The sequence below is a fragment of the Prosopis cineraria genome, unplaced genomic scaffold (genome assembly GCF_029017545.1).
Source record: "Prosopis cineraria cultivar Desert tree isolate PC_DT_omini unplaced genomic scaffold, ASM2901754v1 PC3, whole genome shotgun sequence".
Lineage (NCBI taxonomy): Eukaryota > Viridiplantae > Streptophyta > Magnoliopsida > Fabales > Fabaceae > Prosopis > Prosopis cineraria.
The window spans coordinates 35755156-35770299 of record NW_026555334.1 but is presented as its reverse complement, the minus strand read 5'-3'; the positions used below and the strand labels follow the sequence as shown (position 1 = coordinate 35770299).

At 34.5% G+C, this 15144-nt stretch overlaps 3 protein-coding genes across 10 annotated transcripts; 1 reads left to right on the top strand and 2 right to left on the bottom strand.

The window, feature by feature from the left end:
* Positions 1-1271: 1271 nt before the first annotated feature.
* Positions 1272-3705, bottom strand: LOC129306369 (uncharacterized). 2 transcript variants are annotated; one of them, XM_054946925.1, is made up of 6 exons: positions 3396-3705; positions 2487-2585; positions 2265-2373; positions 2111-2182; positions 1984-1989; positions 1272-1627 (listed from the first exon to the last, which is right to left on the bottom strand). In XM_054946925.1, exons 1-6 carry the CDS (start codon positions 3572-3574, stop codon positions 1511-1513), a joined length of 582 nt encoding a protein of 193 aa, XP_054802900.1. In that variant the 5' UTR covers positions 3575-3705; the 3' UTR covers positions 1272-1510. The 2 variants fall into 2 exon arrangements, with proteins under 2 accessions (XP_054802900.1, XP_054802901.1); XM_054946926.1 differs by lacking the exon at positions 1984-1989.
* Positions 3706-6867: 3162 nt separating this feature from the next.
* On the top strand, positions 6868-11182 carry LOC129306200 (uncharacterized). Of its 7 annotated transcripts, none has more exons than XM_054946654.1 (12): positions 6875-7326; positions 7747-7984; positions 8095-8169; positions 8247-8305; positions 8393-8528; positions 8619-8715; positions 8981-9047; positions 9349-9447; positions 9598-9687; positions 9832-9986; positions 10066-10167; positions 10725-11182. In XM_054946654.1, the coding sequence occupies exons 2-12, from the start codon at positions 7783-7785 to the stop codon at positions 10855-10857; spliced, it is 1215 nt and encodes a 404-aa protein (XP_054802629.1). In that variant the 5' UTR covers positions 6875-7326; positions 7747-7782; the 3' UTR covers positions 10858-11182. The 7 variants fall into 7 exon arrangements, with proteins under 7 accessions (XP_054802633.1, XP_054802629.1, XP_054802627.1 ...); XM_054946652.1 differs by having other exon boundaries at positions 7703-7984; XM_054946657.1 differs by having other exon boundaries at positions 6875-7617.
* A 912-nt stretch (positions 11183-12094) lies between these two features.
* On the bottom strand, positions 12095-13568 carry LOC129306201 (CASP-like protein 1F2). Its single transcript, XM_054946659.1, has 3 exons — positions 12875-13568; positions 12646-12778; positions 12095-12536 (listed from the first exon to the last, which is right to left on the bottom strand). Exons 1-3 carry the CDS (start codon positions 13111-13113, stop codon positions 12309-12311), a joined length of 600 nt encoding a protein of 199 aa, XP_054802634.1. The 5' UTR covers positions 13114-13568; the 3' UTR covers positions 12095-12308.
* Between the last annotated feature and the right edge of the window lie 1576 nt (positions 13569-15144).

Here is a 15144-nt window from a genome sequence, read left to right as displayed (position 1 = left end):
CCAATCAAAAATTAACTTATTAACCCAACAAAGTGATAGATCTAAAGCTAAGTGATTATCTCCTAAAGACGGATGGATCAGACTTGACATAGATGGCTCCACCAATAATCAAGGTGCAACTTCTTGTGGTGGCCTAATCCGAGATGGAATAGGAAATTGGATTAAAGGCTTATCCAAATACCTTGGTTACCACACAAATACGGCGGCAAAGCTTATGGGCATCTTAGAAGGACTTAACATTTGCTGGGTGGAAAAATTTGATAAAGTTAACGTCTACTCTGACTCTACAGAAGCTCTCACACTTATACACAATGAATTCTCTACAAATCACCCCCTTGCTGCTACCATAAACAAAATCAGAGATCTTGTTATGAAAGATTGGATGGTCACTTTTGATCACATTTTTAAATAAGCAAATAAATGTGCAGATTGTTGGCTCACCAAGCTCCTGTCGAAAGCCCTAGAGTTCATATTTTTGATACTCCGCCTCTTGGTTGTATAAATTTCTTATACGCTGATATGACACATCATATCACATAACACAGTTTACCCGTAGCCTTTTATTCAAAAAAAAAAGTTAATAATAAATTCATAATTTTTTTCAAATAAAAAATAAAAATTTGATCTTCAACACTGTTTAAATTTTTAGTAATTTTTTACAAAAATTCTATAAGTATAAAAAATATTCATAATTATAAAAATTTTAAGTTATAAAAATTATGTAATTTTATTTTAAAATTAACAAATCATTTAGCAAAAATATAAAAATTCTTAATTTTTTTAAAGAAAAAATTCAAAGGTTTTAATTTTTAGGGGTTAAAAAATTTAATTGATTGAACCACAAGTACTCAATTAAAACAAAATAAAACACAAAGACCTAATATAAAATTGAAAAAAAAAAACTATAAGAACTTCTAGATATATTTTCCCAATTTGATACCAAGATTTTAAAATTTAGAATTCTTAAGCTGTTCATTTAGTTTCAAAGTTTATGATTTTATGCTAATAAAATTTGTCCTTTACAACTTCAGAGTAAACTTTCCACTCAGATTTGGATAAAATGAAAAATGCATCAAAGTAATAAACTTTGAATCCGTGAAATACTTTCACCCCCAACCAACCGACCATACAACTCCTCGCGATCTCCTTCTCCTCACCTTCCTCTTCAAACTCACCAAACACCTCAATACTTCGTAAAGAAGTGGCAAGGAACCAAAAGATCATCAAACAAAAAAGCGAAGCCATGGGATGATCAGTAGTTCTACTCGGCCAGAAAAAGATCGATATCATCCACACTGAAAGCTGAAAACACCGGTTCAGACGATGCAGATAAATTAATTTGTTCTCTCAGCAACTGATTGATCAGTCACTTCAGAAAATTCTAACATGTCGCACCAACCAAAAGGAAAAAAATCCAACATCTTATGCTCTAGGTAAAGTCTAAGAACTGACAGTGTAGCATCCTCTAGCTTCAAAATGTCTGATTGCAAATGTATTAATCTGGCAATGATCAACGCCTCTTCTTGTTTGATTTTGCACTGGATTTTGATGGTGTTGCGACCAGGTACACGAACAGAACCACAATGGTGATCACTGAGATAAGAGATCCATACTTGGCAAGCAATTTCTGCGGCCATGTTAAACATCAATAGAATGAATTTTTAAGAACGACACGTCAAGCAAGTTATGGAAAAAGAATAAAAACATTAATAAGATAAAAGTTTGTAGCATTTCTTCAGCCACACGTGAGGACAAAAACCCACTTTTCATCACATGTCAATAAACACAACTAATCAATCCATGTGTCGTCTAAATAGTTTTGCACCAGAAAGGTAAATGAGATCATTTTGCTCATGATGACATGCTTGACTCACAAAAAGCAACATTCACTACCAACATCAGCAGCACATCTTCATAATTATATATTTTGTACAATAAGTTTGGAGATTGCAAGTACAAAAAGCAAAAAGAAATTGTACGTACCTTAACCTAAGAAATAGTGCCCAACGGATGAATCCATGAAAGCACAAAAAATAATTCAGTCAGCATAAGGAATTGTCATGTAAATTGAGATTGGTTCATGAAACTAACAGGTTTACAAGAAACATACCCAATCCAACTTCTTCTCGGGAGGTCTGTCAGCTAGAACATCCAAAGGAAGAATAGGAGTTGAATATGCCTCCTAAAGGAAAGCAATTGGCACAATGAGAAAGGTTTGTCCACCAGAAAAGAAAACAGAGAAACATTACCAACAGATGGAGAACCTGCAAAGAAGCTTTTGTTGGTACGCGGAACTTAATAACTGCTGGTTCACCAGAATAGACTCCCTTTTGTGTGGCCTCCAATTCAAATGTGTGAGACAGAATACCACCACTGAAAGCAGCATTGTATGTTTTTCAGAAGACAGAAGGATAAAAGAGTAGAAATGGGAGAAGGCTATGTAGATTCTAGATTCGCAAAGGCTATAATCAGCAATATAAACTCACGCATCAAGCCTTTCCCATGTCTTCGACATACTACCACTGACTACATTAAAAGCTTCATTTGGCCAGCTATCATCTGTTAGACTTACATCATACGCAGTCCTTTCAAAAAATAAAATAAAAACTGGGTAAGTTTAACAGAAAAGGAGAAATAAATAAACAACATAAAATTGAAGCACATATTGAATAAGCTTTAGGCGACAATCCACAATATACTTGATGAATATATCAAAATATTCACTTGTGCAAACTCATCCTGAAATTGTCACCTCTCGCCCCTGTTGCTAAGCTTGCTTTAATAGCAGTTCTTCACCAAGACTAGACCTACCTAATAACACCACACTTAATGGAAGCAGAATAACAAGGCGCAAAGAGGACCAAATTGCAGATCAGACGGATTATAAAGGCATTCCTTAACTTCATTCCTGCCTCTCATGTATCTCTCCTTGCCCTTGTTAGTTTCATGATTTCAGATTTACTTCATTTGATATATGGACATGTGCTTATTCCATCAGAATACAATTCGACATTGCAACTGAGACAAGAGACAAACTATTTTTCCCCGATCGATGGCCCTTCGAGCTATAAACCCAAGCCAGCAAAAGAATCATGAATCTTGATGCCTGGTTGCTAATGAACTGAACGGCGAGCCTCACATGCTCATTTCTCCCCAATTGACCGATGATTTCCGAATTTTATTTTATTTTTTAGCGCGAGTTTTGCTGGCAGCTAAACAGCAAAAGGCAAATGCTTTCAAAATTGAACAACCTAAAAGCTCAATTTTTCACAATCAATCAAAGCATGCATGGGAGGGGGGAATTGAGATCTGAGGAATTGAGAAAATTAAAATGCATAAGAAAGAATCTGAAGAGAATCAGATAGGATTAGGACAAGACAGAAAAGGGAACATACGAAGTTCCTTGGTTGTAGATGTCGATGGTGACGGAAACACGTTCAGCTCCAGACTTGAGCCTGTTAAGGGTGGCCTTCTTGTGAGCCAAAATGAAAGGGACATCAGAGCTAGCATCAGCAAGTGATAAGCATAGCAAGAGCGCGAGGGCAACCAGGGATTTGAAGATTAGATCGGCCATCTGACAGATTCTGGTTTGGCGACTCCTCTCTGATATGAATTGAATCGTGGGATTCTGTGTTGAATCTGTCTTCAGACCGAGCTTATTACCAACGACTCTAGGGTTTGTATCCACAAGGATCCGGCGCAGGTAGATTGTTTGGAAATGACATACATGTAAAATATTTTTAATTAAATTTTATTTTATAATAAAATAATTATTTATTTTTTAATTTATTTTATTTTTTTATATTTATTCATATTAAACACTCTATAATAAATATAAAATTATTATTAATAAAGATGCTTTTAAAAAAAATAATGATTATACTTTAAAAGACTTATATTTTTAAATATTCAACTCTTTAAAAAATATCTTACATTTTTAAACGGAATGAGTAAATAATTTTCTCCCCCCTAAAAAGTAGTTGTTAATTTTTTTAAATTTAAATTAGAATATAGGAGAAATTTCATTGAAAAGCTGCTGAGAGTATTTAATGATAATATCATGGTGAAAATATTTTGAAATATTACTATAAAATTAGGTATTAATTTAAAAATAATTCTAAATGAAAAAAATTATAATACCTATATTTTTATTTTTTAAATTGATAAGTAATTATTTATGAAGTTAACAAATATTTATTTATATTTAATAAAAAATTATTTATTAATTAAAAAATACAAAAATAGGAAAAAATTTGATTGTGAGAAGGAATAGTTGTAGATCATGTTTCAACGAATAATCTTTTATTAATTAACAAGTAATGTAACTATTTACATTTAACAAAAGTCAGTTACTAATTGATAAATTAATTAATTTAAAAAAATTTGATTGTAAGGAGGATGTATGTAAATCATATTTCAATAAATAACCATTCATTAATTAATAAGTACTATATTTAATAAGAAATTATTATCTAGTCAACAAGTTTAAAAAAAAAGAAAAACAAAATATGGGATATTATAGTTTTTTCTTATCTAAAATTAGTTTTAAATCAATTTTTTTAATTCTACAATTATATTTAAAAAATTTTTAATTCTTATTTAATGTTAAATTGCTTTCATGATCTTTGAATGATATTTTTTTTTAGCATATATATATATCTCCTATACTCTCACACACGGAAAAAACTATATTGATGTCGAAGAAAGACACTACATCATTTGAATCTAAAATGTAATTTATATTGTTGTAAAATAAAATAAAATGTAATTTATACGGTCCATTCATCTGTGTACTTGTCACGTTGCAGGCAAAAAAAAAATTCAATTCCCCCAAACGCTGCCGTATAATTGATTATAATCATTCTACATCTTATCTTGTAATTTTTCAATTTCCATTCACCACAAATTTGTTAATTTTCAATCTGGTGTTTTTCTCGATTACTTTGCATATTTAAACTGTCTTTCCACATCAATATTAATATCAATTTAATTATTATTATTATATTCATTGAAATTAAAAATATTAAATCAATAGTAAGTAGCATTATTTTTAGTTTATAAACAGAACAAATCGAAAAAAAGTTTTCCAGATCCAGTGACACAATTTTTTTTATACATAAAATTTAGATGAGTTATGTCTTAAGAGTTTACTAAGACATGCTTTCATATTTAAAGATATGAGCCAAATTCTTATTAAACTAACCAGTCTTTGTTGATTCCAGTGATACAATTTTGTTGAAGACAACAATGGGCCAAGCCATGAAAAGATAGACATCTGGTGGGTTGAAAAAGTATTTGGGCCTACGTTTACCTAGGAAACCAAAAAATGAAAAACATATAGTGTACACTCCAGGCAACGCACCTGGAACTAGCTGCCTCAGCAACGAAACACCATCTACTTTGTACCAAAACAAAAAAACAAAAAGAAAAAGCATCATCTACTGGGCAACTTCATGTTCATCTTTGAATCATTCTGATCATCTCCAACCCTCCATGATTCAGTATTTGAAATGCAAAAGCACAACAATGTAAATGAATTGCATTTGCAACTGTATAATTATCTCTCTCTTTTTTTGTAGACTCTTGTTGTAAATTTTTTGCCTATCATAAATCTAATTTGCAATGCGTCTTGTAATATAAGGAAAAATTTTGTGAGTGGCTTTTGCATCATTGATCATCAAATTTTAGCTGGTTGAAGAAAGAACATTGGCCACATCAACAAGTCATAAGGGCTTAGCCCATTAAAGCCAACTTCAGACAACCCATTTCCAATTTCAAACCATGTGTCTTTCTTGTGTTCTAAATTTCATATTATGGTGATGGATAAGAATAAATTCTTGGTTGCATGTTTTTTTTTTTTAAATAGCCAAACATCATATTCAAATTCTAAAGAGCCACTTCCATCTTCATCTAAGCTCTACTAAATCGGAGGAGTAAGGACTATAAATGAGTTTTTGTTCTTTTTTTTTAAAAAAAAAAAGAAGAAGTTTTCTTCAAACAAAGCACTTCCTACAAAATGACAAGGCAAATTAATAAGAGAAGATATCATTCAAAGACATCCGAAACAAGCTGTTGTTGTGAAAGAACATGTAAATAAGGGAAGTTCATTTTGGTAATTAATAAAAAAAAAGTTCAATTACTATTTAGTCTCGTACCTTGCATGTTATTTTAAATTGCATTGGTTCATGATAATGACTTGCTTCAGATAACCATTGAATGATATTATCCCAGGGAACAAAAGAATGTGAATGATCTAGGCTTCGAGGCTGATGTGGCTAATTTATGTGAATAGGCCAACTCAATCAAAGGCTTGAGATGAGTATGAAAAAAGAAAAAACACTCATGATTGAAAGCTATTTTCGACCCTTAGATTGCTAGAATCAAGATCTCACACGCATTGCCCAGAATGAGTAAGGAATGCATATTTCATTTTAAAATTAGGCGTGGTTTGATTTATATTTTATCATTTCCATTTTATATTCCATAATAAAAATCATTATTAAGGAAGTTAATGGGAAATACACTTAATTATTTTATAATTATACGACGTTTCTTCCAAAAAGAAAGAAACGATAATAATGGATCAGCCATCTAAAACATATCATCCTACAAAACTTCAAAGACACTGAGGGAACTGATTTCGAAGTCGCCTCAAACATTCCTAGGGACCCCAAGCATATTTCGTGCAAGCTAAGAATGAAAAAGATTGCATGTTTCAAACATCTCATGTTAACTACCAGCTCACGGATAGATCATGGGCAGATACAGTAACTTATGTTTTATGCAGTCAAATGACTTTGAAATGAAGGAAGAAGCCAGGGCATGATTGAAGTAAAGTATAGAAAGTTAGGAAATTGGGAGGTAGAATAAAGGATGGAACAATACAAGATACAAGCACCACGCTGTCAAATAACATCCCATAGAACCACAGTACTTCAAATACAATGAATAGGAGTTTAAGTTTTATTATTATTATTATTATTATTGGGGCCACCGACGTTTTAAGTTTAGTTTAATCATTATTATTTTCTAAATTTTTTTTATATTTGTTAATCTTTAAACATAGGATTGATTGAATCATTGACTATTGACCTTACGTTAGGGAACTCACCTTTCCCCAACTTTTATCGGTTACAGAAGTCACTTGCTCCTTTAAACGAAGCAGAGACTTGAGGGCTCTACGCTATTGCCATGTGAGACATGCGTCGATTCCTGCGCCTCGGATTCCCAGACTATGCCACCCACCGTGCCACACCTTGTCCATATTAACATCCTATTCCATTCCCGATCCTCCAATCTTCTCTGCTTCTCTCCTTCCTCTAACCCGTAAGCCATCATAATTATTACCTTTGTCTATTCTCTCTGTAATTTCCTATTCTTTCAGATTCATTGGCTCTTATCTTTTACCTGCTTCCCTGATTTGGGCTTGTAGTTCTGAGCTCATGATACTTCTTCAACTACTTTTAATCGGATTTCTGTCCCATACATGAGGAGGGTTTAACTTTTTATCTTTTACCTGCAAGTTCACGCTAGAAACTTCAATCAGTGCTTGTCAGAAGAACTGAGTAGTTTCTCACCCACTTCAGCAGAGTTCAATCAGAACAGTGAAACTTAAATGTGCCAACTATGCTTATTTTAAGCCCTACACCACATTCGCCCATATCTCAATTACTCATTGTTGCGCCACACAATCACTTTCTAGGACCTTAGTAGTGATTGGTGAACGTGGATGGTTTATTTGTGCAGGATGTTAAGCTCGAAGAAATTCCTTACCAAAAAGCTATGGGTTGTACTTGCTCTGCATATGCCCGTGGAAGGAAGAAATCTTCATTGAGCATCCCTGAAGTGGCGGTCTTTGTTCCATCGATCAGAATTCCAGTACAATCTGATCTTCAAAGGGCTCTTGGAGGGATAATTCCACGCGAACTCGCTGATAAACTGTCTTCACTTCGAAATCAGATAGTCTTAGTAGCGGAGGATACTGGTGAGAACAGAGAACTTGCTTGACTGAACTCAAACAATTTCGATATATACTACTTTCTCAGACATGAATAGTCCCATAGAAATCTAAAATATCCTGAGAATGCCTTGCAGGTGGTTCAGCAATAGCAGAACTGCGGCGGACTTTGAATGAATACTTGGCTGTTCTGATTGGGCTTACTAAGAGAGGTTCCACAAACTAACACACACGTCTCTCCTTTTCTTTTTCCTTCTCCTGCTCTGACTGCGATTTCTTGTTATGTTAGAGAGCAGTCTTGAGGGACTGATCGAGTTCAAGTGGAAAAACTTTGCAGAGGGGCGACAAGTATGACTCTGAGCAAACCAATTTTTGAAGTTTCTTTCAGCATTGATAATCTGTAGTGCTGTTAACAAGGCAAAGTGTAATTGACAGGATAGCTGTATAGCGAATGCTTGGTTTGAGGTGATATCTGCGGTTCATCTTATGGCAATGCTAACACTGTCTGAGGCAGACTCCTTGATGATCCCCAAGGACCATTCAAGTTCTGGAATAAGGGCTGTATCTTCAGGTTTTTCCCCCGTCCTCGTATATCTGGACCTGAGATATTTGCTCGATTGAGTTAGTAATTAATAGTGATCGTGTGCCTTTTTTATGCCAGAGAATAAGAGGGAAGCAGTTGATTTGTTACTTAAGGCATCAGGTTACCTGGAGTTCTGTGTCAAGAATGTTCTCTCTCATATGCCAGACGAGGTCAAGTAGGTGCATTATTTAGATCCTCTGAAATATTTCATGGGATGATATAGAAGGAGAAATATGAAGAAAATAATGGGCCCTACCTCTGCAAATGTAGATTCCATAGAATGTTTCTCTCTCTCTCTCTCTCTCTCTCTCTCTCTATTTTACCCCCATGAACTACTTCACAGGATCCAAATACATATGTTTGTTGTTAATCTATATATAACCTTAAGTATTGGACAGGTTTTGAGCACAAACATAAAGACATTTCTTAATTACATGCAGGATGGCTCTACCCCATGACTTGCAGGATGGTGTGTTGGAAGCTATCTCTATCCAAGCACTAGGACAGGTGCATTTTAGCTTATGTCTCTGTATTTAGCTGCAAAGATGTTTGTCTCTAAATCACGTATCGGATAGCGCAGGGTGGATTTGTTGTAACTTCAATTATGAAGTTGCGGTCCCGGTTTTCAACTTTTCGTTATGTTTAGCTGAAATGCACGAAGGGTATTATTTAAAAAAGGGACTTTGGTCAATATCTTGCAAAATAAGCCACAAGCTAGATCCAACTATATTTAATCATGTACAACATGATAAATAAACATTAAACAATGGATGCACAAAAATACTATCTCATTTTGATGACAATTCAGGGAACTGAAATTCAGCTTGGTCTTGCTGTTGAGGATCAGAAGGCAACTTTGTCTGTGAAGAGGAGGCTGGCATGTGAACAAGTAACCTACTTCAGTCAGGTCTTCCCTTCAATCCTTGAAAATCAACTCAATTAAACTCATTAGTTTTAGGGTAATTCATTTTGCTTCAGAACCTTCTGTCTTAAAGTAAAGGAATAGAAGTCCATAGTATATCAGTATGTGACTTCGTTTTCTCACTTTGAAGTGCAGGCCTATCACTGCTTGTTGAGATGTGACTTCAACCAAGGGTATCGGAAGAAGCATATCCAGTTCATAAAATGGAAATTCCTGGAAGCCAAGGTCTATAATACAATCACCACTAAACCCTTGTATCTATGAAAAAGGAAAGAGAGAAAAAAAATCTTAACCTCTGAAAACAGCTTTTAAATATTAGTAGTGCAGATGGTGTGTTAATGAACATTCTGTACATTACTGTGACTCCAGGCTGCAGCCTACTACTACCATGGTCTGATCCTTGACAAGGGCAATGAACCAACAAGTTACATTGGTGCTGTATCTTGCTTTCTTGCTGCAGACGAGCTTCTAGCTGAGAGCAAGAAGGCCTGCTTAAGCTTTTGTCTTGCAACTCCGGTGACCAGGTTGATTTTGGTCTTTTTGATTTTGTCATGTCACACTTCTCCCCCCCCCCCCCTAACTAGTTGGTTTTCCTTTGTCAAGGGCTCCTCCCCTCTGGGGTGTTATGAAGCGTTTGCATAAGAAAATTCCTGAAGTTGCAGCAAGCAAGTCTCAGACGTATGTGCACCTCTTGGAACAAGAAAAGTAACAATCTTCCTTCTATCCTACCTTGTGGATAACTGAATTAGTATTCTACTGATAGGGTTCCTCATATTATCCATGCATATACTAGGAGGCACAAGAATGAGAGATCATCAAGGAATGCTTAAAAATTATGTCTTAGGATGATTTCTTAACAGACTAGCCGTTTATTACTGTTATGACAAAGGTAGTTATGTCTTCATGTCCAGCTGTCAATTATGGTGCCGTGTCAAGTAATTATGTATTTTAGTACTATATCAATTTTCCAAGGGTCAAGCGATGGCCTGTGTGCCAAGTGTCCTACCAGGTCATTTCTACGGGTCCTACAATTATGAATTGTGGAGCATTGGAATATCATGTGAATTTCTTAGACCATAAGTCTTAGATTCTCTTAGTAACAGAAATTTCCTTCTCTTCCTTTCTCTTTTTATCAGTTCCCGACAGTTCTTCAGACTTTATGATTTTTTTAACCCGGGTCTTAGCATGTACCTAGACTCTTGATTTCATTAAAAGATAATATAGTGATTTTTCCGTAACACTGGACATTTTTAATGATGCAGGAGTCTCCAAGCATTGCCTGAGTTACCTGAATTCCAATTGTCATTAAGTCCGGATGATTATCAGCTGCCTGAAATGGATCCAGCATGGATCCAGCACCTTCAAGATGGTGAAGATGAGATCCCAACCGACTGATGCACTTACGAAGCCTTCGTTCTCTCTATTTGTAGTTGAACTGAATGACTGCCTACTTGACTGTCAAACTCCTATGCGTTAAAAAGCTTGCCTCAGATAGTGTATCAGTACTTCATGACTTTAAGTACTATATCTTAAGTCAATCACGAAACTTTTCAATTTCCTTCAGAATTTGTTGTGTCAAACTCCTATGCGTTAAAAAGCTTGCCTCAGAGTAGTATATCAGTACTTCATGACTTCAAGGATCGTATCTTAAGTCAATCACAAAACTTTCAATGTTCTTTCAGAATTTGTTGGGTCAAAACCGCGCCAAAGAATTGATTCAAGCGGGTAACTGATTTTTATGTTCATGAGGTTTTGCTGTGTTCACCAATCACCATCAAACATCATTCTATCTTCTAAACAAACAATCAGAAGCATAACGTGTGAATATTTTAAGGACATTAAAGTCTGTCACTTTCTTTAGCTCTCCTTGTTCGGTTGGTGCCTAGTTGGTTCGGTTTGTCTTATGCATAACTAATGATACTTTTTTCCCTTACTGATGTCCGATTTCCTATCAAACATGCCATCCATCAAGATCAATAATGCGACGGTTATCAGAATCTGACTAGTTAGAAGGTCTAAATAAGTTATCTGATTCCCGTTTATAGCGATTGATAGCTAGATTCAATCTCCTTCTTTATATAAATCTTGTACCTATTGGCCAAATAAAAAATCTATGTATCTAACAAATCAATCATTTAAAATTTAGCCTTATCAAGTTGCAACAGTTTTCAAGAATATCTATTTCCGTGATATGAATGCATGAAATTCTACTAGCATTATTAAATTCAGAGCACATCAAACTTTTAAGTTAAGGAAACTGATTCTGTTGACCTTGATCTAATAATTTAGCGGTTATCTTTCCTGGAAAGAAGTGTTTTCCTATCGTTACATGAATTTGGAAAAGGGGAACAACCAATTTGAACGCAGTGCTTGAATCAAGTTTCTTGGAAAAGTTGTTTTGCTACCAAATTTTGCCGACATGATTGCCGTATCTCTTGCTCTCTGTAAACAATTATTGCAGGTAAATAACCGCAAAACAGAAAAAGAAAAAAAAAAACAAGAAAGTAGTTTTCAATGAGCACATGTAATTTCTGGCCAAACCGCATGCCCATGGCCCCAACAAAGAGGGCATCTTAATGAGTCCATGAACAATTTTAGTCACAGGGAACCTTATCTCATGAAACTGAAAACGTAAGGCCAAGTTAATGCCATGTAATTAATGAAGGTTGAAGTCGTTGATATATGATGATATCTGTTTCTTTACAACAGTTATTGAATCCTATCCATAGTCACCAAGCATTAACATGGCTACCATATAACCGGGACAGACACAAGGGGGAAAACTCTAAATTTCTGCAGGACACAAGTAACTAGGAAAGGCTGTATAATCTATCCATGCTCTGAATCTAGCTCTTGGGAGGAGAAGACATGAGCTTGTAAGCCATTAAAATAGTAAGTCCCAAATAGGCAAAGAAAGTCAGATAAGAGAGAAAGAGGGAGACCATGTTTCTTTTGCAGAACTTTGGCACTCGGTCACAGATGGCCAGCCATCCCACATGCGATTCTCCATACTGACCCACGTATCCTACCGCAGTTGCCGCCGCACATGCTGATATAATCAGCACCGTCATAACCTGCAAATAGATTATATTTTAATCAAATCAATAATCCGTTATTTTCAGACTTGTTCTATTCAGTAACCGGATTGAAGGGCAAGGTTAAACAGAATTTTAAAGAAATTACTATGTCGTGCAAGATGAGGGAAAAGAAGGAGTAAGGGCGTTGCAACGATCCTGGACGTCTCAGCAGAAGGAGACCTATGATGAGTGTGAGCAGAGAGAAGCCACAGACTATAGCATTTGCAGCTACGAAGAATCTGCAGCAATGGGGGGAGAACAGAGGAAACAATTATTATCTTTTCGAAATGAATCTGTAAAGTGGATAGGGTTTCAAATTGATATTCGAATCTTACTTCAGAGAAGAGGAGTAATAGTAATGGGCTTCGAACTGGAACGAGAAGATGGTAACAGTTTGGCTATTGGTGACCATGACTGCAATTGAAGCTGCGGAAAGCAGAAAGGCTAAGATTCGAAGGATCTCGTGAGCCATGAGAAAATGCTGGTAATGAGACAGAGATTGAGGAGTTGAAGGGGGGAGTGATGGCTTCGGAGATTTAGCGTCGAGCATGAAGGAATCTTTGGCGTCGGCCATACATATGGAGGACCGTTTGGGTAACTTTATGTAAAGCAAATGGAGAATAGCTTAAAACGGCAAAAACGTGATACAGAACAGAGAAGTTGGTGGCGCTGCCGGAGATTGAGCGCAATACCTCTTAACTTTAAGAGGACGAAATTACAGAGAGGCACGATGCTGGAGGCGATTCAAGGCTTATTTTTGATGCACTGCAATCTGATACCGATTTGGACTTTTCTGGGTATTTGTGAGCGGCAGAAAAATGTAAAAATCGGAGAAATTTCAAACACAAATCTCATGGACACGTATAAATCGTCTCGAACAATAGGTTTCACTCTTTTCCCCCCTTCTTGACAAAGATTTCAGATCGATTTTGTAATCCAGCTTCTCAATCTTCTTTACAGTGAAATGCAGTTATTAGATCTTGAGGGAAAAAATAGTTGGAGAGTGGAAGTGACGGCCACAAAAACGAAAGTCTGGTCATTAGAAGGTAATATGATAAATGCTTTTGTGTTGTTGAGTAACAGAAATTGAAAAATAAAAATAAAAAATGGAAAATAGTATTTTCCGTCCATGCAAGTTTACGTAGGCCATAAGAAGAGAAAACCAACATGTTCGAGAAATGGTACTGGATGCCAAGGGGGAAAAAACAGTTTATGCACTTTTTTAAAATAGTCTTCCTTATGAACTAATTAAAGTCCAGTGATATGTACGACTTTTTGATTTCTAAAATGTGCTAATTACTCTTTCGAAATCACAAATGCAGGTGTTGTTAATTTCCATATTTAGATAAGTTGGTTAAAATTTTAATTTTCTAAATTTTTTTATATCTTTTCAATAATACCCAGAATAAATATAATACTCATTCAAAAACATTTTCATTAATTATTTGAATGAATTATAATAAAGCAATAGTATAATTAGAAAAAATATATATATAACATATCTAATGTCATATATTTAGGATCTAGTAGAATTTTTGAAGGAGTATTTTTTTTTAACTTTAAGCCATAATATGCTAAAATTATATTAAAAATTAATTTAGTTGTAAATAATTATTTCTTGTTTCAGCCTTCAGCGATCTTTTATTTGAGATTTAATTAATATGAGAGAATGAAAAAGAGGTCTTAAAAAGATTAATTAATTTAAGTTAGGTTTCAAGTGTCAAACTTTAAAAATTTTAAATCCATCTCTCAAATTTGTAATTGTATTGTAATGAATTTATAATTTATTTTTTAAATTTTAACATAATTAAAAAATAAAAAATTATTTCTTATTAAAATTTAAAACATAAGTTATAAAATCATCATAACACAATTATAAAATTGAAAGATAAATTTAAAAATTTTTAAAATTTAACACTTAAAATTTAATATGAATTAATTGATCTTTTTTAGGATTTTTTTTCATTCTTCCAGTTAATATTATCGCAAGTAATATTTAATTAATTTTTTATTTATATATATATATATATATATATATATATATATATTGATTGTTTCCTGTACACTAGCCTGCAGCGACCACAACTAACCCAATTGATTGAAAAGTAACGGATACTGGTCGTGGAAAGTAAAGTGAGTGGGGTGTGAGAATTTGATTTTCGTTTTGTCAGAATGAAAAGAAGGCGAGCGAAGAAGCGTGGGACCCTCCACACCAACCCAATTTATTGAAAGTCCGCATCAATCTGGTTTGCTTTACAGTTGAGAATTCTTAATTGAGTCTCGTTTTACAAAATAAAATGACGATTTATTGTATATGGCAGCCTCTCTTAATTATTTGCAATTTCCCACTTTTCTAAATTAACCTTGCAAAAAATATTGTAATGCCATAATCATGTAAAAATATTGTGTTCTCCGCTGAATTAAACTGTAATGCAGTGGACCCAAGCTACTTCTAATCATAATTACAATTAACTACACACCTACGCAGATATGTTTGTCTGGATGGATGATAATTTACACGCATGGTTTTCTTTAATCACCATTACAGCTATGCGTAATGCGTGTAGATTTGGACATAAGTACTCCACCTCGAGTGTGACTTCGT